Raw genomic sequence first — 24,208 nt, forward strand, 5'->3', positions numbered from 1 at the left:
TCGCTTATAGGCGGCAGCGTCTTCTTTCTCCCCTATCTCCCCTCTCGCATCTTTCATGCTTCAGATTGGGATGGATGCTCCCGGCCGCCCAGGTTGAAAAGGGTGGGCAGCATACGGCGAGAGAAGTAGAAGAAGAAAAGAAGCAAAAAAAACGGCACAACCACACAGCCACAGCGAAAGCATCGCATTTGCAGGCTGCTTAGCGTGCCTGAAATCCAATCTGACACCCCGAGCAAATCATTCCCTTTTTTTTTTCTTCGCCCTGCACCCTTTCGCCACATGCGTTAACGTGAAAAGCTTCTCCACAAGCCTCCCCTTACCCCAGCACTCCTTAACGCCAAAACAAGCTATATTTTTATCTTCCCTCCTCAACACGGGGAGCCTTTCCTCCTTGCCTTTCCCACCGATTCTTGTCGCTCGTTTTGCTTGTTTTCGCTTCGCACTACGCCACCAGTTGCCCCGAAGGTGTCGACCAAAAGTCGCCCATAAAGATTACGGCCAGCAGTTTGGGGCGAATGCAGTCAGAATATCAACTGAGGGAACGCAACCAAAAGAAACCTCCTCAGGATAAAAGCATACACAAGTTACTCGTGCAGAAAAAAGCAAGCATAAACATAAAGCGGCAACGAAAATCGAAGTACGTTTTCCAATCTGATGCCCATCTGGTGGACGGAACTGGTGCAACGGAGGAGCGGAGAGAGCACATACTGGAAGGTGCTTTTTTGACACATTTTCGAAAGTGTTAAAACCAACAACGGCCAGATTATTTCCAGCTGGAAGCATTCCTGGGTCAAACTGGGAGGGATGGGCGGTTGATCATGAGGGAAGCCACATTTTTCACCATCCCATTACCACCTTCGATGTGGTCTTGAGCCTTTTTTTTTTGTTCGATGCTTCTTTTCTTGGCAGCTTGCCCACTAACAGCATCATTCCATCGGTCGTATGCAGTTTTATGTGTGCGCGAATTGATCCGCAAGTCAGCGGGCGAAAACCAAATCGAACGGATTACGATCTTCTGCTGCGTTGCAGTTGCAGAATGCAACTCCGGGACGATCGGGTGAGACAGAGGGGAAGGGAAAGGTGCAAGTGCGTGCAGTTGCAGCGTGCGATCGCGATCGCTGAAATGGCACGCAGTTTATTTTAAAGCCCTTTTTTCGCTCCCCGTCAGTTAGCAGTCGGATTTGGCATTATTCCTGACACTGACAGCAGGCTCGTTACATGTAGGTTTTAGATTAATCTTTCATCCGTTCAATGGGGTGGGTGAAGCTGGCCAATGGGTTGGATTTTATTTAAAAAAGCTTTACTCTGTTATTACTGCATCATTTTTAAAGAAACCTGCACATAGAGCTCATATTGATAATTAAATTACTTGGAACTACTGAATATTGCTAATAACTATGTAAGAGTATGGGAAAAAATGATTTTAATCATATTTGTAATTTCCGATCCAATTAAAGTAATTTGAAAAGTAAATTTAGATTCAATACTTGACATAAAATCACATCATTAAAAGACAAATATTTTGGAGTAATCAATCTCTATAACTAACAGTTTTACTAATTATCACTTTTTAGAGCATTAATTAGAGCAGGGGTCTCCAAACTACGGCCCGCGGGCCGCATGCGGCCCTCAAGAGCTTATAATGCGGCCCACGATGACTTTGCCAGAGTTAATATAAATATTACGTTATTATGACTTATTCAAATAAAAATGTATTTTTTACTTTTCGTAGACAAAAATCAAGCTTTAGTATCACGAAACTGTACAAGTATCGTTAGTAATTTGTTGTAAAAACGAGATTTAAACGTTCACTCATAATTTAAAGGTAGCGTCAAATGGCCCTCAACATAGTTATTTTTGAAGCAATGCGGCCCTCGAGCTGAAAAGTTTGGAGGCCCCTGAATTAGAGCATTAGTTATAGCTGTTTTATTTTGTAAAAACATGTCTCTGAGAATATTTTCTCTTTTATTTTTATAAATTTATTGAATGAAATTAATAAAATGAATGCAGTGTCCCTGAAAGTAGGAGGGAAATTTCACATTAATCTACCCTTTTAGTTCAAACAAAACTGGACCCCGATGGACCAACCCGATCATCAAACACAATGATCGCCGTACAAACACCGTCTATTCGTTAAAACTGCCGTTAAACGATACAACAGTACCACAGCCAAAGCACTAGCTATATAGCCACGGCTTTTGATTTATGGTACTGTCACGCTACCCCGTACAAACAAACCATAAATCGTACGATGCATTAAAGATGCATTAGTTCCATTTGTGAAACGGGTCCGATCAATCGAACATATATGCAAATCAGCGCAATAAAGAGAAGGACCAGGACGCATCTCCACTGCACTGCGAAATGTCCGCCTTGAGCCGATGACATTTCCATTGTCGATCGGGGATGCGTTTTTGCAACATTACCCTTGATCAGTTACCCCGCTGAAAAAGGGGAGTTTGACAGCTTGATGCTTTGTTTACGACAAAGTGCTGTTTACAGCGGGGTTGTAGCAGATCATACGAAAGTTCCGAATAACAGAAGTCTGCACGAGCCTCAGTTTGTCCTATGTCCTGTCCCCCCCTGTGGAGAGTCTATACTATCGGTAATGGATGTTACTGCTACTGTCAAAAACAACATTGCTGCCCAGAAATAGATGCATCAGCACCGCTGTCAGACAAACCTTCGAAGAATTTACCAAACGGCACGGCTACAGTGCTACACATTTTTTTGTTGCTGAGAAGGAACATAATTCCAAGACCTTCTATTTTCTGCCTGTACACTGTCCAGCTCACTCCCTGCATGCCGTCTAGGGTTCTTATAATTGTTCCCTACCGAAGCTAGCCTACGCGATCACACAAAGCAAACCAGACCAGGGAAGATAGATCCTCGTCGAAAGACAACGGTACACCGTAAGCGTAAGGGCCGACAGTGCCGCCGTCCGACCCAAGCAACTCGATCCCAAGGCACGGCCATGTTTGGCCTGTCCAGGGTTTTGATATTTATGTTTTCCCTTCCATCTCCCTCGTTCGGGTCTCGTTAGTCAATTCCGTCTTGGCCGGTCTGTTGCTTTGGTCTCTGGAGCACCGCGTGGTTCCTCTCGGCTGTTTTTTCTTTCGTTCTTAGCTCTTCGAAAACAGATCACGGTCGCCGGTATTTCGCTCGTTTTAGATGTGAAGGAATTTATGTTGTTTTTCTTTTCTTCACCATATTCTGTACATGGAGAGTTCCTCGGAAGGATATTGAACGCGGGCGCGCGCGCGCCGATGTCTTTCTTGGGAGAGAAAGAAAATGCAACAGAAAGAAGGAGGAAGTAACAAGAAAACAGCTCTCCCGATCATCCAAAAATGGTTCGAGCCTAACGAACATTACCGAAATTGTATCTTATCTCGTCGGGCAAATGGCGTACGCGCGCGCTTGTTTGTATTTTTTCCCTCCGAGACGAAGTCCTTTTTTGGGAAGCCCCGGTGCGTTCGTTCCGTTTCTCGTTCTGCGCAAAACAATATTTCCCTCATTTGGACTTGCAAGGGATGGTTTTTTTTGGTGGATGTTCCTTTTCCAATATTTGGGCAATGAATTTCTAGCGGTTTCGGGACCTTTGCTTTGATCGGTCCCGTAAAAGTCAAACCGCTGCCAAGGAAAGCCTGAGGAGGATAAGAGCGATTTGTTTGCCGATTCTGCGTACCGCTCATCCCATCTTATGACACTTTGCGCTGCATTGTTGATGGTGGCTTCAGAGTCGCACTAAAACAAACAACAAATGGGACCCTTCGAGCCCTAGAGGACGGAGCGTAAAAGTTCAAAGGGACAGGGTCCTTTTGTGAGTGTGTTTTTCCCCTTAAACTACCTGCACAATTCTATTGAGAGTCCCCGAAACAGTGCCTGAGTGCCAAGTGTTCATTCTTATCCTTCCTCCGAAACCCTGGAGTCCGTGCCATACACAATTAGACACTCTACAAAGGGATTACAGGTGACAGGCCCCGCAAAAGAAGCCGCCAACCAGCGGTACCTAACTACCTTTAATTCTTAATCCGGACAAATCGTTCACCAGTCCGGGCCATCGGTCATTCCCGAAGCCCCGAAGCCCCGAAGATAGATATGATAGAGACCATTTCACACACAAGAGTATGGAAAGCCTTCCCTGCATAACACCGGAACTTAACACCGCACACCGGCTTAAGGCCTGCGACAGCACGTCGCCAAAAAAGTCGACCGTGGGGCTTGCGTCACTAGCAAAGAAGCCACCCAGTGCACGAAAAGGTGTCAACTGGGAAGCAATGTCCCCCACCCCGCTGCAAAGACACAAAAGGCAAAGTGTCCGATGACACTGGGGAGGGCTATATAGAAAGAAAAGGGTAAGCATGCGTGCGTACCAAGGTTTATAACACCCCTAGACGTGGTAGGGCTTCCCGTTCAAGGAAACGGTACAAGGCTCGGGACAATCTCGGGAGCATGCCAGCGTATGCAAACGAATTGAACGGCTCCAATGCTTTCAACGTCGGAAGCCTTGGACCTTGTCATTACAACTACGTCCTGTTCACGATCTACTACCCACTGGCCCGCATGGAGCAGTCCAGTGCTGGCAGGGACTGGTAAATTTTTACACGTTAACAAGTCCGGTACTTATTCGTACCTTAGCCCTCGAGGTGTGTAAGAGGTGGTACTACTGTGAAGAAGCAAGACAAAAAACCCGCTCCATTCCATCGATTCGCGTAAAAACAGTGTCTGCCTACGGGCGGGAGGGTGAAGGTAATACGATACCAAGCCTTCCTGCACACCAAGTTGTTTTTTTCGCCTTTCATCTTCTTGTAGTTGCGAGCAAGCTGCGTTTGGATAAACGAGGTAACAAGGAGGAAAGCAGTAAATCTTGTCCATCCAATCGGCCAGCAGCCTAACACCTAGCCCAGCCGGCTTGACCGTCTTCTTTGTGGCCTCCAACGGCACGACGTACCAGAGACGGCAAAGAAGAAATAGAAGGCCGCAAACGCTTCCCTGAGACACTTGGCAACCTTGGCACATTATTTCCAGGCCCCAGTTTACCGAACCGTAGCTGAGAGCCTATTCTCGGGGATTACACTCTCCGCTCATGCATAACGAGAGTCATCCGTCAAGCACGACGCTCCACCGACCGATGGAGGGCAGGGAAGATCTCGCAAAGAAGAACCACTCTTCCTGCCTCCTCCGTCTACGCGTCTTCCCTTTTTTAAAGGGTGCAAGTTTTTGCGCCACCATCACCAACTCCGATCGTTGTCGATCGAGGCAATCATCATCATCACCACCACCATCATCATCAGCTCTCTTGGGGCTTTCAGCAAGTTCTGCTACAGAGAAAGAGCGATCGCGAGGAGATCTGGTTATCAGATATTCTGTATCGATGATTGGATGGGCTGGGGAGATTGTTTTCCCTTCCTCCCTCAAATTACTGTGTCGACGACCCTCTACAAACATGCCACCGGGGACTGCCCGGGACAGGTTCCCCGTGCACGTGCAATTAGCGAACGAACGCTAGCTAGATTGACTCGGTAAGGTTAGACGCCAGTCGCCCGCGTATATGGCTGTGCGCTGCTACGACGTTGGGGCTGACGGTGTAGCGAAACACACCGAGTCACCGAGGCCTCCAGGCAGGTTGTAAAACCCCAACTCCCAGCTTCCACCGCCGCACCGCGATTAAAAATAGAGAAGCGCAACGGGGAACCGGAGGCACCCGTAACGGCTCCCTGCCGATGGCTATGGTCCGGAACCGGCCATCGTTTATGACTTCTATTCCCCGCACGCACATCTCTTCGCACCCTCTACCCCAGTGTCGCGACCTTTTCCGACAAGATTTTATGATCTGCACACCGGTACAGTGATTGAATTTGGTGCAGTAAACGAACGAGCACGGCCGCCTGTCTCCCGTGCTTGATACGCCTGAACGGGCACGGAACCTTTTGATCGTCGCCTGGCGTGTGTGTGTCTTGTTTCTTTCTTTTTGGCAAACTTTCCTACACGCTCTATACGCTAACAAGCAATTAACGCAAACTTCTCCTCGCTTGGTAGATGATTTATCATCATCTCCCGCTTGTGGTGGTATTTGTTAACCGGTAAATTATTAACCCTCACTCGCAAGAAGAATCCTCACGAAAGCAGTCAACCGCTTTCATTTCCAACGCTTCAAACAGAACAGCGATGAGAAGAAGGAAAAACGGGTTACAGCGACGAAACTTAAATAGAAATTAGGATGTTTTTCTTTCCTACGGGAGCAAAGTTTGCGCACCACTTTTCTAGCTTCCTTTGGGCAAACAACCGACTCATGCTAGCAAACAGACTCAGCCCAGTGTGTGTGTGTGTGCTCACACAAGGATGCCGAACTTTGTTGCCTACATTTCTCACCCAACCTGTGTGACAGCGTTTAACACAATGTACAAACGATTTAAACGACAAGCGACCAACCGACTCCGTCCCGGATGCAAACAGAACGTATAACGCCATTACGGTGGTGCGATGCGTACGCGATGCTCACGGACCCTGTCGCTGTAACCGAAACCAGGTAAGGTACATATTTGACCAATTACTCAAATATTGATCAGTAGCATCCGGGCCCCCGTGTAGAGCTTTAAACAGCACACGTTCAGCAGCAGCAGTGCGCTTTCTCGGACTCTCCGCCGGAATCGGGCTTAAAGTGGGCCCGCGATCGCCACCACCACGGATGGCTTTCCAAAGCCCCGTAACGACTAAGTAGCCATCTGAAGTGGATGCGGGACCCGTGGAAGCCGACCGTTTGCACAGAAATCGAATTCTGCAGCTATGTCAATAATGGTGGGGTCTACACACAACTACAAGGCTGGAAGAGATCGGAACAGCTAACAACCAGAAGGGGGTGCTGAACACCGCTAACAAACTTGGATCTTCCCAGCCTAGCCTGTTCAACAAACATCTCATGCAACATATGAAACCGGAAAACGGGAATTCGAGTGGAAGATCGGGGAAAGATACAAAAGGCAGCCGGGAAATTGTAAATAAGAAGGCTGTTCACAAATACACACACACCAGCGCACGAACTCCATTGGAGATCTCACAAAACCCGCCCAGGCTGAATCTCGCGTAGATCTTCCAAATCTTCCAAACGATGCTCAGGCTGATCCACGACATGAAACTGTGACTGCCGCCAGCTAATTATGATCGCTGGATGATTATGCTGGCCAGCGCTCGGCTCCAGGCATATAACGTTACGCGGAAAGTTGATAATGATCAAGTGCGCGAGTTTAGCAAACATTGAAGTACAGTATTGAGCAGGGTACAGTAAACTAGTTTACGTCACGTTTGCGTCGCTTCATTTCCAATGTGATCGTGTACGGCGGAGGATCAAAAAGAGAGAAGACTTTGTTGGAGGAGTTATAGTGTTGAATGATATTTTCAAGATATTCAACTCAATAAGGAGCATGTAGTTTTTAAAAAAGCAATGAGACTCTCTTGGATCTACAACGCAAAAAGGTTGTGTCATCCACTTACAATAGAAACTGTTAAGCTCAAAGTACAACCAACATTGCTTGAAGATCTTTCATAGCTCCAAAGTCATTGGATGTGTTCATACTTCAAGTGTGGCACACTTCCAATACAACAACAACAACAACAACAACAACCCATTGCACTTCATTCCAAAGCATGCCGACCCGCTTCACAACGAACCGTGCCCGTGTTGTGTCCGATCTTCGCCCCGTGCATGAATATACGTGCCCGTCAAATCTCGATCGAACCGAACCGCGCTGAATGAGAGCGATTGATTGGCTTTCTTTCAGCACTCTTTCGATTTACGATCGCCGTTTCGTTTCCACCCATTCCGCCGCCACCACAACAATGAAGAAGGCTCGTACACTTTAAGAGCCTTCTAGCTTTCTTCCGACGCCTTTTTGAAGAGTGATGCTGGCGCTTTGAGTCTGTTGCCCGTGGTGGTAGGGTGCGGCCGACGCCATCCATCCAAGTGGATGGCTCGCCAGCTCGAGGCCGCCTTCGACAGGCTCGTCAGCCTCGTAACGAGTTGGCAATTATGGTGTGGTTGTTTTCGTAATGATTCAAATTTCACCCACCACTGGGTAGGGGAGGGTTACTGGGCGGCAGGACAAGGGTGACCGCTCCACTCGTTAGCGGTACGTTTCCACGTCTTCCTTGGCGGCCCCATTCCAAAGAGAGATATAGACAGAGAGAGAGAAAGAGAATGAACCGTTCAAGTATTTTTCCCGATCGCATGAAACGTGCATCTTTTTGGCAAATCGGTACTTACTTTCCACTTACCCCCAACACACACACAGACACAAAACACACCGTCAGACATGTAAGATGGTAACAGGCCTATGTACGTATGCGTGTAAATTGAACCATAATTGGGGAGTTGTCGGGCAGCAGCAGTAGGAAGCGAGTAAGCGAGAAAATCCTCTTCTATTAGAAGCACTCACACACTGCACGCATTACACCTCAGTGTGCCTTAAGAGTTGTAACTGTGAAGTCTTAAAGCTTCATCGAGTAGACAAGCAGCAACCAGTACACTGTCTGGTTACTAATAAGCTCAACCGAGTTAAGTTCATCAACCGTCGCTTTGTTGGCGTGCTCGTCACCGCGCCCTCAAGCAAACCGCAATCGATGGGAAACAAAATGCACTTAATTATACTATTTTTCAGAACCCACCAGCCGCTGCGTGAGCTCTGCAGTAAATACAACAAACCTGCGTCACATTTGCTTTGATTAATACGAAACAGCTACGAAACGGACTCCCATCTCCGACACGCCGGACCACGTCCCAAGCGCTGGAGAATAATAATAATCATGTTTGATAGAAAGAATGTGCTAGAAAGAAAGCGTCGGCAGCCTGTTGATCCACGCTTGATCTTAATCGCGCGTTGGCACAGCGGTGACACAGCGAAGCGTAAAGCGTGATCCTTTCTGATCGTGGCACTTCGCGGCATCCCCTGCTGCGTGCTGCTATCGACAATCAAAATTCTCACTTCATTTAAGCTAATTTAAGTCCTCCATCAGTGGAGTGATTATTTATGCAACTTCCAAGCAAACCGAACGGGCATCCGGTTCCGGCGGGGGAACGTCACAGACGACGACGACGACGACAAGAGACACCCGAACATCACACTTGAGCCCCTGGAGTGATGAAGAGACCGGCGAGAGTGGTTTCCCCTGAGAAGTGCGTCTTTTTTCAAGCAAAACGTTAAAGTATCATATTTCCTTTACGCATCGAGTGAGGATGGCAGGCAGGAAAGACAAGAGTGTGTAAGTTTAAGCAAAAGCGACAAAAACGAAACGAAACGCCTGACGGAAAACAGAAGAGAACCCCGAAAACTGAACAAATTATACTTTATTTATTCTAATTTAAAACCTCATCATACCGAGGCCCGAGGTCGGCTGTCTTGGCTTCAATATTTGTCCAAAACTAAAGGAGAAGCATTTAAATGTACAAACCGTGGAAACAGATTGTTTGGAGCGAAGGGAAAGAAAAAACACAAAACACAAACCCGCGTACCTAAGAACACAAGCCCTCAACCAAAAAAGGGAAGGATCGAAACGTTGCTGCTTCCTTCACGGGTACATGTGTTTAGGTCGTCGGCGAGAAGACGACGAAAACTGGGACTCTGCCAGGAGTTGTGGATGTTTAATTGGGAAAAAAGGCCCACTCCCCGTAGCCACTAAACGCAACCATTCCGGAAAGGGCTACCTTCAAGCAAGCAAATGTGGTTTTGTTTTTTGGCAGATGTTTTTGTTTCCCCCTGAGTTAATGACAACTTGAGGATCATTTCCAAATGGTGAGCCTGTGTTTCGCGTTCTTGGATATATTAGCTGGATAAGCTAATAAACGGTTACGCGCTTTAGCAGAACTCATCACAATTTCAGGCGTTTTATGTTTGAAGTTAAGGATGCTTATCTTTTTTTTAAATGAAACCAAACCAGACTCAAACATCTACTTGTTTTCGAAAACAGTGATCAAGTTTCTGGCAAACCAGAACAAACTCCATTTGTCATAGCGCCGGCACGGCGAAACGCAACCAAAAGCGAGCGTGACATTAAAATATTCAATCACATGTTTTCATTAACGCGATCGTTAAACGAGCGTAGAATTTAATGATCCCCGAGGACCGGAGGTTTGTTTTGCCTTTTGCCATCTCCGTCTCCTTCTTTTTCGGCAAGGCTCCAAAAGCTGATGCACGCCACACCACGCGATCACGCGTGCGATCGATCGATGGTGTATCGCTGGATCAACAGCGGCGGCCCCTGAATCCAAAACCATTCCCAAATGTCATTCCTAATCGTTCGAGCTGTCTCCGTGGTTAAGAATGAGACACACACACACACAGAAGAGAAAACACAAACCGGACAAAGTATATCCCGAAGCACCGCAAATGGTGCCGCTAAATGTTCATAAATCTATCAAATAAATTATTTCCTTCACGATCGCCACCCAAGCAAGCTGCACCTCAGCATGGAGCGGAATGATGTGCTGTGAGCCATCAGCGAGGGTAAGCGATACGAGGGCTACGAATACACAGCGGACAGTGAGTGTGATGACACTTTATTTACGCGTTTTATGGGACTTTGATGTACGGGAAATTGGACAGGGAAACCCGATACGCCGTGAATTTTTTGTTTTCGTCACCGGAACCTTACCGCTCGCGCGCTTTGGTTCATGTCATCAGAACCCACGGGATGTTGCAAAATCTGGTCGAGCGAATAACTAATGATCGTACACATCGTGGTGACAGTGTCTCCCCATTCACATCGTGATTTACGGTCCAGCTGGTCCTGCTGGCCGACGCGGGAAGATGTCAAGCCGTTGTTCTTGTCCGCACAGCGGATGGATGGCTACTCCAGCCCTGCCCGAACCGGTCAAGCAATCAAGGGTGTTCGTCTGGTAAATTAAATCAGTCGGCAGGAGACAGAGAAGACGACCAACGACGCACCGAGCAGGGGGCTCATGCCGGCCCATCCCATGTGGCGTCAGACGGGGTGGACGTAAATTAACATAATTTATCGACCGTTCTAGGCGCATAATTTCGTGTCGCCGTTGAGCGTATTTTTCTTCTCCCGTTTCTATGGTCGCTTAATTACAGCGAGTGCGTATGTGTGTTTGTAACCAGCGGGAAGTGTGGAAATGACCCGGCAACGAAAAGTCAGCCTCATAAAAGATTGTAAAAAGCAAAACAAGAAAAAAAACTGCCGGATGATTTTAACCGAACACAACAACCGAACCGTTTTAAAATGCGCGGACGCCAAAGTAAATGATCGTTAGGAGAGGTAAATGATCGCCCTGTCATTGGGCGGTAGTGTGCGTGTGTGTGTGTTTTTGAGGTCGTGGAAATTAATCACACCTACTTCCCCTTCGGCTGGACTGATTTTGAAACCGGCAGTTCATTAATTTCTTAAAGAGGTCTCATCCGCTGGTAGGAAAGGTTAATATTTAGCCCCCATTTGCCAATTTCTTCATTCTCACGGCAAGCGGGTTCGCTCATTTAACATTTCCAAACCATTCCCATGGTCCTAACTACTTGTTAAACAGAAAGCGAATCTTGTTCTTGGTGACGATCGATTGAGCATTCGTAATGTTTATTGGTTTTCCTCCACCACGTGCCCGCGTTCGATCGTACGCATCGATCCCATCGGTGCGAACATGAAAGGCGCACGGAAAACCCACAAAGGGACAACTATTTACGCAGGCACTTCACATACCTCGGGGGATGAGAAAAATCATATCACGTACACAACATCGCTGACCGTTCGGTTTTGGCGGCCGGTTCCAACTGTGCGCCTCACACGATCGTTTGTGATCGATTTTTTAATGTCTTCAATTCCTTCATGTTGGAATCTGATTGAACCATCCCAACACGGCACGGCAAAGAGCGTCGATTATTAGTATTCCCGGCAGGTCCAAACATACACATGCACGCCCTGGGCACCCATCCAGACGCAGGGCTGAAAGCGGCCCGATCCGAAAGCATCTGATGCTTTTACGATCTTGGAAAACGAAAAATTCTACTCAAGTAACCGCGGGCTCTTCCTTCCAAGACGAGAACGAGAACCTTGATGAGAAGATGATTATCGCCGTACAGAAATTGGGATCGTGTGTCTGTGTGTGTGTGTTTGTAGGTGCCGATCATCGATGCCGCGGGAACGAAAAGGAAACACGGACCAGGAGGAAACATCTCCCCTTCTGCACCGATTCCTTTTCAGCTTCCCCGGACCGCAGCAGAACGGGAGGGCCACCGTCATCGTCGGCCGCAGCCAAAGCACACTCTACACACACACGAAAAAAACAGCCGCTCCGATCCACAAGCTTGTTAGAAAGCTCGATTAATGGAGCCTCATGCTCATCGGCGCACGGTGGTGCCTTGTTTGTTTCGTTTGTGGCTCGCGAATGAGCCTTCCTAATGAGCGAGAGGGTCTATCAATTACCGCTCCGGATCGATCCTCGGGTAAGGTATGGCTACCATAATTTAAGAATTCATCACCCTCGATCAGCTTGTTTATGAGGAAGTGTACAATTACGGGGGTCCGACTCCTCCGATCCAGGTTCGTCATCTTCCCGCAGTGTCTTCTATTCTTAGCCACCCGCTGAACAACGTCATCGGTTCCATTTTTCTGTTTGTTTGAACAACAAATTGCCGTACTCTCGCAAAGCTCACTTTTCATCAGCCAAATTGCATCTAACTACGGTAGCAAATGATTCTTCCCCATTCTTTCCCACTGTGTGTGATCGACTTCCTTTCTCCCACACGGCCCTGAGGGGCTGCCGTGATCACACGGGATCACGCCATCCCGGCACACGTAATCAGATACGGCCCAAATTTGCCTCCCTAATTGCGTTCGACCCGCTGGGTGAATTGGATGCCTAAAATTAGCCCGATCGTTTCGGCTATTTCCATAGGATTGCAAAGCTCCACTCGTGGAGGAGGAGCTTGTTCCTGTAATAACATTGTAATTGAGCACCTTTTCCGCCATGCGCCCACAGTGCCCAATCACAAATCGGATGTATTTAGTAGCATTAGCAGTGGTGAGATCGAGCCAGAAAACGAGACGGATCGGAATATCCCATATCCCTCGTACACGGGTACTGCCCTCGTGGTCTAGCACAACAGGCAGTTTTGTCGAATGTTTGATTGCGGAGTTAATTGGGTTTGCTTGATCATTCAGTGCTTTTGCATGTTGGATCGTTGGCATGGTCGTTATGGGGCAGAGGAAATTATTCACCCAATAGATATTATGCTGATTATATCCGCCCAAGACCACACGAAATTACGCAAATTTTGTGGATCAATAATTATAAAAAGGCGGTTGGTTAGCCCCAAAACAACGTACGAGGGAATCATTTTGTTGAAACAAGGAACATTAAAGTCAATTTGATGTACGATACCCGTGTGCGAGTAATAATTATGGGTTTGCAAAATGATCGTTCCACTCGAAAATCTTGATCCTTTAACGAGCGTTTCCAATTCTCGCTTAAAACCTAATGATGCAAGTGAGTAAGATACCGAGATGCCGAGTGCGAATAAGACGCAAGGAAAACTAGTAACTCATAAAAACCAGAAGCTAAATCTTTTCAGTTCACAGGATCATAAAATCGATCGGTCGTCGATCGGACCGAATACGGTAGCCTTTAAGATGTGACCCTGACGATCTCTGCAGGTAAGAGCCGTGGCTCACAACAGGATGTCGAATGGAAGAGAGACTTCTAAGAATCATCGCAAAGGATGATGACTTCCTAAGAGACCTCACTGAGATGTTCTTGGAATCTTCAACTCCAGGGTCTCGGAAGTTTGTAATGATTCCTTGTGTGCCGTCTGAATCTACACAGGGTTTCTGTGCGAATCTTATCGGATTTGACATTGGTCTTAAGATCTTTGATTTCGACGTGCACTATGATGTCTGTAGGAGTTAATTACTCACATTTGAAGAGATTTTAGTTACAGACGGACATGACCCTTTGAGTTGGTTTTGATAAAGCCAATTTCAAGGACGATGTAGTCCTACGAGACGTAGAAATCAACAACATGTATTGCGATCTGAAGAGAACCTCTGTACATCTGACTGCTGTTCAAACGTTGAAACTGATGCTCTCCTGTCCCCCGAGGACTTCACTAACCCTTGCAACTCATAATTGACTGTAAGCGCGTTAGAAAAGTGGCATCATGAGCGGGTCACCACCACCATGAAACGAAAAGTGGTCGCTCCGGGGTACGCTCTCGATGTCACGTCATGTTAGTCCACGTCAGATGCCCAAAACCCCGACAGATAATTGTTTCCCCTTCTTCACTACTGGGGGACAGGGGGACATAATAATTGTAAACCGTTTCCTTCTCACTTACCAAACAGCTGCCGACAGGCCGAAGTAGTACCGCAGCAGGAACGTGGCCGCACACGGTGCCGTCGACAGGCCGTCCGTTAGCAGCAGCGCAACGCCCGGCAGTTGCGGATCGTACCCGCAGGCCGTAGCATTACGCCCAGCGAGCCACCGAACGGCCCACCCGACCGTCACCAGACAGTGGCTGATGACGAGCGGCATCAGGCTCTTGTCCCACCGCTTGGTCGACAGGATGAGACAGAGCGTGGCGACGATTGCCGTCCCCAGTGCAGCCACACTCCACGACGTCAGCCACACCTCGGCAAAGTGTTTCTCGTTCTGTTCGAACATTATGTCCGCCTCGCAGAGCGGTGCACACCGCCCGGACCGGTTGAGCTGCACGTACAGGTTGGATCGCTGCAGGCCCTGGCAGGAGGGACGATCCGACACGAGCACTTCGCCCTCGGCCGGTTCACCCGGCCCCTGCATGCACATGTGCTCGTGATTGTTCTCCTCCGGAAACCGATTGCAGTCCAGGGCCGAGGGCCACGGAAACCCGAACCCTTGCAGGATTGGGTGGCACCGATTCTTGACCGTGTTGCAGAGGCTTCGACAGGGCCCGATGGGCATCGACACCTTGGGCGTACACATGGGGACGTAGGTGGCGCAGAGGAAGAACTTTAGCTGCTTGCTACATCCGAACTGGATCAGCGGGAAGAACGTTTGGAGCGTAAAGTTAGCATCGGACTGTAGCTCGTGCCCAACGATGTTGGGCAGGGACGTTTCATTGTACCCGATGCCACGGCACAGCTCGATCCGGATCGGTTCGCAGGTCCGTTGGGTGGAGAAATCCGTGTTGGTAGCAACCGTTGGCCGTACCGGCAGCGACAGTGCGATCACCGCACACAACACACTGGGCAGTAGTGCCATTTTTGGAAAGCTCTCTATACTTCTTTTCACTATAAAACCGTTTAAAACTTGTATCGTTTGCACTTCAACCCACTCGCGCACACTAGCTGAGCCCCAAATCTTACACAATAACGATCCACTGTTTCACTGGTAATTGCATTTCCAACGCGAAATCACGAGACGATGACTTCACACTAACAACTCCATGGTGACGATTTGGGGTATACCATGCCCGCTAGCCTAGGTTCCTTCTAGCTTGGGCCACATAAAAAGCCCCGTAACTCGCTGCTAATAGCCTTCCAGATGAGACTCTCGTTGCACTCGTTAGCGTCGTTGCTAGACGGCACAGTTATTTCCCCCGAAAAAAAAATCCAACCTCCCTCAGACGATCTCGAGACGGACGTCGGGCGCGATGACCGACGCTGCAGCTAACGTTGCTTTTTTTCCTCGACCCTGTTCCGGCGAGTTTGGGATGTTTAATGATGTTCTTCCCTTGCCCTTTCTCACTTCCACTCTCTCTCTCTCTCTCTCTCTCTCTCTCTCTCTCTCTCTCTCTCTCGACGTCTTCACCAAAACAGCATCGTCTCGAGCAAGACTGTATTGAGCATAATCATAAGAAAGAACCTCACAAGTCTGGACCTGCTTGTACGATCTTTAGCGTTGCCTCTTTTTTGTGTAAAATTCTCCGTCACTCGTTCGCTTTCGGACCCTTCGTTTTCGAGTTTGGTTCTTCGAAGACCACGTTCTTGTAATTTTCCCTTTTTTTCTCTCTCTCTCTTTTACTTGTTTACACGTTGAGCGCTTCTTCCACACGCTCCTCACGAAGGCTCACTGCTCACTAGACCTTTGCACGAAAGATCTCACATCTCACATCGAAAAGCGATCTTGCACGATCGTTTCTTTTCTGAATATTTTTTGTTTTCCACACTTAAACACGGGTTCCTGTGATCTGTGCCACCTGTTTTGTTGCGATTAATTGCTACAATAGCAACATCCTAACATTCTAAAGAGCAATCTGAAAGAAAAGGAACAAAAACGAAAAAGAAAGGTGTAAGTTTAACATGCATACAAGATCAGAAGATCACACTAACAAGTAGCACCATAGCAACTATTGCCACGAAACTTAAAGAAACAAACTTTTCCACACACAAAAAAAAAAAAACAAACATTACCACGGGCTACTAAGGTTTCGTGCATGTTCGCGCGTCTAATTAAAAATAAATCATCACTCAACACACACACATACACGATCGCGGATTTTGCTGTTTTAATGTTGTTGATGTTCGACTTTTGGTTCAACTTTCCCGGTCGTTTGCACGACGTGCGCCTGTACAGCGGCTAGCGTAGGTGGGTTGCGTAGGGTGGAAAAACACACATACGCAGCCATCGTGAGTCTAATGTTTATTTTTGCACCACACACACACACACACATATCCACAACTCGCGGATCGTTTCACAGGCGGGAACAAGCGGCAGTACGGTGTGGTTGTTTTTCCTTGCCATATTTTCGTGTCGAAGCTGCAAACTCGCGCATGCAAAAATCCGTTCCAAAAAATAACCCGCCGACCCGTTGTTTTAACCCGTTTTTCGTGTGTGATTCGTTTGCAATGTGTGTGTATGTGTGTGCCAATAATATCGACCATCTGATTTTAATTTCCAGCATCCAGACGGAATGGTATGAAGAACGATGACGGTGATGATGATGCTGAGCAACACAGAATCCCCTTTCTAGCGCGTCTCACGCTCTCCGTTCCGACATGCTTTTGCGCTCCACATTGCGCTACAGCCTGAGCAAGAGAGAGAGAGAGAGAGGGAGCGAGAGATCTCTTGCGCGAAGACGCGTGAGGTTGCGTGAACAGCATCATCTCGGATATACGCGCGCGTTTCTGGAGACGAATCAACACATATGTGTTGTGTTGCGAGGCACAGCAGCAGCAGCAGCAGCAGCAACCAAATGTAACCCAACATAAACAACCCTCTCCCTTCGCGGGTGCCGTTACTCGAACGCGAATGGCGGCGGCACCAGTAACAAACAAGTAAATACCGCTGCCAGTGTAACCATCTGTCGAAGAAACCGGGGGAAATGGGGGAAAAACATTCCGTCACCGCCACAAACTGAAACAATATTTGAGCGCACCAGCAGCCCCAGCGCCGTTTTGTCACTGCGAGACCGTGCGTATCTGGGCAACAAGCGCAAACGCCTACACCGTTTTTTCTACGCAAAACGTTACGCACGCTCCTTGCAAGCGGTACACATGGCACACTACGTTGAGCTGACGGCTGCAGCATGGTACACTCGCACACTAACTAAAGCGCAAAAGGCAAGCGCCAAAACAAGCAAACAGGCCGGGGGAGAAGGGTGCTCTGGATTCAAACCATCATTGACACCTGATAACGACGATAACAACCCGCCAAGGTACAACCGTACCCCGTATCAGGGACAGTGTGCCACTGTTGTCACTGTAGATACACTTTTTCGTTTCATTTTGTCCACAGAAACACAACCACATCGCAGTTTTGTGACGTCGAGTGGTGTCTAATTTGCCGGCTGGCCGTGTTCTACTGGCTCTCGTTTTAATGACACTGCACAAATCTTCGCACCTACTTCTTCACACTGATCTGTAACAACTGTGTGTGTGTGTGTATCTGTTGATCAGCGAACTAATCGCATCTAGAGATAGATGAGACACTTGTTACCAATACCGTAATCCAGTATCAGTTTTGAACAGCTTGGGCGATAATTACAGGCACACGGCAATGACAAGATATGGCAATCAAACAACTTTATTAATCCACTTCTAAGCGAGTGATGGCGATTTGTTCAAGTACACTGCCGCATTAATAGGACTGTTCCGTGGTTCGACACATGTACGGTAAAACTGTGTAAACTTTCCTGTTAAATCATTGTATCTGCTCAGTTAGTTAGTTTATTCCTACCACTCTGATATCTTTAGTAATATGTTAAACTACTTACAAAACTACTGCACCACACAACACAACTCCTATAAAGCGCGCGCGTACCGAACTTTGTAACGAAGGACACACACAAAACTCCGAGGGCGCCAAACGGAACTCCCTCCGACACGCAAGTCTTTCGAGCAAAAACTGAGTAAATTGATCTCGTACCGAAGACGTTGAACCTGCCGGTGCGGCTCTCGCCGGTGTCGTGCCTGTGCTAGAGAACATTCCAACACGGTTCTCTCACGAAACAGTGACTCCAGAGAGGCAAGTCTGAAGAGGCAAGAGCGCACTGTGGGTCGAACATATGCACAGCACATTAACTAATTTATCTATAAAACATTAATTTCTTTTTTATGATTATTTCTGTTAGTTTTGCGCTTAAAAACCGATAGCAAGGTTTAAAGGTCTCAAAAACAAGATAAACAATATTTTTATGATATTTTTTTTCTAGTTGGGAAAATAGAGATTATCAATTCCAAACGGTCGAAAAAGTTTTTTTCATTTTGATTGTTCTTTAATACAAATATCATTGTAAATCATTTTAAATACGTCTAATACTCTTCATCTACTTTTATGTGTTCTCTTTAATTTATGGTTTAGCTTTGCATAGCTTACTATTATTATTTATTTTATTATTTCTGTTATTGATATTATTATCATTGTTATTTTTATTATTATTATTATTATTAGTATTGTTATTTTTATTATTATTACAGGGTTTTCGAGGATTATATAGACATGTTCAGCGAGTTGTAGATTCGTTCAGGCATATAATAGACTCTTTCAGCGAGATATAGAATTGTTCGGAAGTAGGCGTAGACATGTTCGGTTATACTGTAGAGCTGTCACTTTCGTACCCCTTGGACTGCAAGTTGGATCATTCTCATCAGAAGGTAAACAAACGGTTTTCGAAAAAATATGCTTTTTTCAACTAATGTATGTATTAAACAGCTTGGAGAATGATTATTAGCCACTTATAGGACTTTTAAGAATGAAAAATTGACCCTTCGGCACAGTGTGTAAACAAAACAAATGACAGCTCTACAGAATCGCTGAACATGTCAACGCCTACTTCCGAACAATTCTATATCTCGCTGAAAGAGTCTATTATATGCCTGAACGAATCTACAAATCGCTGAACATGTCGATATAATCCTCGAAAACCCTGTATTATTATTATTATTATTATTATTATTATTATTATTATTATTATTATTATTATTATTATTATTATTATTATTATTATTATTATTATTATTATTATTATTATTATTATTATTATTATTATTATTATTATTATTATTATTATTATTATTATTATTATTATTATTATTATTATTATTATTATTATTATTATTATTATTATTATTATTATTATTATTATTATTATTATTATTATTATTATTATTATTATTATTATTATTATTATTATTATTATTATTATTATTATTATTATTATTATTATTATTATTATTATTATTATTATTATTATTATTATTATTATTATTATTATTATTATTATTATTATTATTATTATTATTATTATTATTATTATTATTATTATTATTATTATTATTTCAATTTACTTGTCGAGCTTTTTACGAGCGGGCGTGTGATTTCATAATATTATCTGGCCGTTTTAACACTAGGAAACAGACATAAAAATAAAAATAAAAACTGTACAGGTGTAAGACCCACATTTCGATCTGTTTAAATGATGATTCTACTTTTTTCCATCGGTAAATCAAAACCTGAAAGTATCTCGTAATGCGGTACAAAATTCTAGAAAGTATACAATTTCATTCTGTTATAAATGTTAATGATTAAAACGATATAACCAAAGAATTGAAATGCGTGTAATTATACCTTTTCTTAAATAGAAATTTCTTAATGCTCAAATAAAAATAACATGTTTAATTATCAGCACTGATATGAACACAGCTGAGATAAATCAATTCTTCTATTCGCTCCTGTGCTCCTCTTTCCGTGTTTCATTAAAACTCTTCTCCAAAACTTCGTTTAATCAACTCAATAAATTGGTAGTGCCTATTGGAATGATCCATGTTTGTACATGTTTCATTCAATTTCAAATGTTTAGCTTAAAAAGCTCTACTGTTCCAAATAAAACTCATTACACACTACCAAATGCCTACAATATCTATAAGGATAGTATTTTCCTTTACTACTGTTTTTGAATTCAACACAACAATTCCTTATCGATATTTTATTTTTTATGATTTTAAATATGGAACCTACACATCAAGATACTAGACCATCTGTAAAGTGTAGCTTTCCCACAGTGAAAAATGTGCGTAAATATCTTTTTGTTCGCTCTCCCTCTCTCCAGCTCTCGAAAAAAGGCCTTCCCTTTTCTTCTTTGCTTTTATGCATACCGTTTCACTTTTCCACTCTCTTTCTCTCCGCTCATTCTCACTCTCTCACTCTCTCTCTCGCTCGCCAAACGTACCTTTTTATCTCTTTGCAAACAAGGCAAACCCCACTTAGCATAAGAAATATGTTTTAATTGGGCTGCTAAAGCAAGCTTTCATTAGACAATCAACCCTTTTGCATCCTTTAACCGTTGTTTTACTTTGTTTACATCATTCTTCTCCTACTTTTACTCTCTTTCCACTCTGATTCTCTCTGTTTTTGCACTTCGCGCGAGCAGGCAGGCAGCATCGCAACAACATCCACCCCCAGGGGGGGAGGGTATTCGTATCGATCGCCACCCCGTCCGATCGATGCGCGATGAGCAATGAGCTGCTTAAGATTCTTTCCAGAACACAACACAGATCACTGTTTTTTTCTTTCTTTTTCTTTTACTTAAATTCTCCCTCAACGCATGGCAACGCTCTCACACGTGTACGCTTTGGTCAGAGGGAGCGATCGATCGAGCGCAAAGAGCATACCGAATCTCGAGTGGCTCGATGACCCAACATAAAGATGCTTCTCACACAACATGCCCCGGTGCTGGAGCACGGTGTGGAAGGCTCTTTCGCTATTGCTAGGGATGGAAATGGAAGGAAATGGAAGGGTACCCGGCCACATCATGCTCGATCGATTATTGCCGATGAGCGAGTGAGACTCTTGACTCGAACCGGCCAGGGGAAGCAGAGTGTCAATTGGAAACGGGGCCGTAAAACTGCCCCGGTTCGATAGAACAGATGCCGCGGCAATAAATCATAACGATCGACGCAAAGCAAACAGGCAAACAATAAAGCGCGTCCGTGCGCGGGTTCCGCGGGTTCCGCGGGTCCACTTATAAGCCGAATATTTACCGCTTAATAATAGCGGTTGAGAATCATAATTTTTCCAGTATGCAAATACACGCGATGCGTAGCCGCGCAAATACTACAATCGATGGCCAATAAATAGGTGTTTGTGGGTAAAGGGCTGCATACATTGCTGTTCTTCCTTTTTTATTTGTGTGCTATCGGAGCAATAAAACGAACTTAAAATTCCAGCTGTAAGTATCTGTTTTATAGACTTGAAAAAAGCTCTATTTCTTTCACTAATCCCTCGTAAAAAAAATGGGAGAAATAAGAGAGAAATAAAACAAACAATAGTCTGTGAGGCTCCATTATTTATGCTCCTACGATCGCAAGTCCGCCAAAGCGAAGCGAAGAGGTGAAAAGCCCCGGCTATAATTATACCAAACAACCAGTGCCACGGAGCACTTTCCTGCCCCCCTTACCCATCGCACACCGCCACCTTCTGGGTCTGGGCTATGGAAATGTTCTCTCCTTATTATGCTGTTGTGCCGGTTCCGTTCCGTAACCTCCCAAGTACCCCGGCAGCTGCCTTCGTTTCGATTTGTTTCGATCTCAACAGTGGGATGGTTGGCGAGCGAACCTCATTATTCAACATCTTCTCCACCAGCCAGCATATGATCCAGCCCGGGCCAAGCATGGCCAGGCTGCTGAAAGGCGCGCAAAGGGGGCAATAACGATGGAGCATACCCTCCTACCCCTTCGATCACCACGATGTTTAGCGAGGAAGCGAGGCCGATTCAGCGGCCGATCGTCATTAAAATATCACCTCACTTCGCTTCATCCTAATCGACGAGAGATCGCGAGATTCCGGCCCCGGGATGTCAAATCAAACGGTTCGGTTCGAGGAGTGCCAAAACGCAAATTTCTTTCCACACACACACACACACGCACAGAGAGTTAGCAGGGTAAGAAAACAAACTCCAGCGGTACGCTGTGAAATGTGAAATCGCCCAAAAATAATATGCAGCGTATGCAGCCAACCCGCGGAACGGGGTGTACACGCAGCAGCGCAGGGTGATTATTTCCATTTTTGCTCCACCAATTTTTCCAACCAACTTGTTGTGGTTGTTGTTATTTTGTGTGTTTTTTTGTGTGTGTTATACCTTCTTTTCACTGCCTTCTATCTTCTAGCCAGCCTTTGCCGCCGCAGACCACCGTTTTCGGTCGTTCCATCTTGCTTCTTTCCTTCCTTCCAGAGGCCGGCTTCGTGTGGTTGCCTTTTTTTTTTTTGGTATTTCGTCTTGCGCGCTGCGATCTTCCTTTTATTAACGAGGTTCGCTGGTAAGAAACAAGTCATAAAACTTCAGACAAGGCTGGACAACGCAACAGAGCTTTAAACTCCGAGGGCTGCCAGGGAGGAGCAATGTGGTGGCGGTGGAGAAGCAATTGGGGAGCAGTCTTGGAAGAAGAACGAGTTTTCAAATGGCCCGTTTGCATGGGGCGCTCGGAAAGAAGCGACCAAAAGCAACGAACGAGCGGGCGAGAATGGCTTTGGAATTGGATTTTTCAGCATTTCAGGAAGGTTGTAACTGGGAAGAGAGAGAGAGAGAGAGAGAGAGAGAGAGAGAGAGAGATAGAAAGAGAGAACGAAAAAAGGGCCCATGTGTCGAGTGCGCCGTTGTTTATGCTGGGCGACTCCCCACAGTTGCTACCACGCATGTTGGTGCGCCTCGTTATCAGTTTTTTCCTCCTCTCGCGCACACAGCGAACGAATGGAGAATGTACTTCCCCTTGCGCGTGCAAACACAGGGTCTTAATTTTCTTATGTTTACCACCTTCCCGAGCCCTACGCAACCGGTGGAACCCTCCCCCCATCCTCAACGATCGTCGTCTGGACAGGTCGGGCATGTAGTTCTTATCTTGTTCCGAGCTGTACAGAACTGTCCTACTGTCGGGATGTGTTAAATGTGGTGCAGCATCACTTCGCCCGAACGGTGCTAACAACGCCAAAAGGGTGCTGAAGGGGGGGGGGGGGGGGGGGGGGGGGAAGAGGTGGACATTCTGTGTGAGGTTTTGTTTGAAAGTAGTTTAGATAGAACGCCGGGCGTGCTGTAGGGAAATGGGTAATTAAATGCGTTTTATGTCCACTCACTTTAGGCCACGATTGATCTATGCTGTGGTGAAGGGGTTTAGAATGTGCTTGACAAAAGAAATAAATGACTTTATTTTTATGTTTAAACATGTCTAACAATTACGACGAAAAAAGCTCCCCACACACACGTTGCATTCTTTTATTGCATTCAACTCTTTTGTTTTTTCTCCGCTACAAACAATCATCTTGAAAAGAATCCCCATCCTATTTAATCCGCCTCAACAAGGCAGCTAACTGCTCCTACTGCTGCTAACTAGAATGTAGTTCCATCGTTTTTACACAATATTGTTAACCAAGAGAAGCTAACAAGCCCCGTGTGTACGCACACGCTCAGTACGCTTGAGCTCGATCGCACGTCTGGTTAGCATCGGGAGGTATCGTACAGCGACGGGAAAAAGCAGACCCAAACCACCAGGTACGCAAAAAGGGCCGTGAAAATAAGTCTCAACCCCGTGCTCCGTAGACAGGTACCACTTAGCAAGATATATTGGAGCATGGACAATCCAGATTATAGGCCCTGTCCCGTGATGCAACGGATGCAACCTTGAGCGTTGGATTACCGGCGCAACGTACAGTGGTGTGCAGTGGATTAAGCTTAGGGCGTGACGGCGTAGGCTGACATGTTCAAAACATGAAAATAATTGTTAGTTAATTTATATAAAG

General features: G+C 45.9%; 1 protein-coding gene across 1 annotated transcript in view; it reads right to left on the minus strand.

Annotated features, from left to right (window-relative positions):
* The window catches only part of LOC120956383 (frizzled-4), a 42,438-nt gene extending 24,040 nt beyond the window's left edge, over positions 1 to 18,398 (minus strand). The window contains exons 1-2 of the mRNA XM_040377801.2: positions 18,195 to 18,398; positions 14,337 to 16,235 (exon numbers count right to left, since the gene is read on the minus strand). Of these exons, the coding sequence (XP_040233735.1) occupies positions 14,337 to 15,241 (905 nt within the window). The 5' untranslated portion in view covers positions 15,242 to 16,235; positions 18,195 to 18,398. The remainder of the gene's footprint in view (positions 1 to 14,336; positions 16,236 to 18,194) is intronic.
* Between the last annotated feature and the right edge of the window lie 5,810 nt (positions 18,399 to 24,208).

Source organism: Anopheles coluzzii, chromosome 3 (assembly GCF_943734685.1).
Source record: "Anopheles coluzzii chromosome 3, AcolN3, whole genome shotgun sequence".
NCBI classification, from domain to species: domain Eukaryota; kingdom Metazoa; phylum Arthropoda; class Insecta; order Diptera; family Culicidae; genus Anopheles; species Anopheles coluzzii.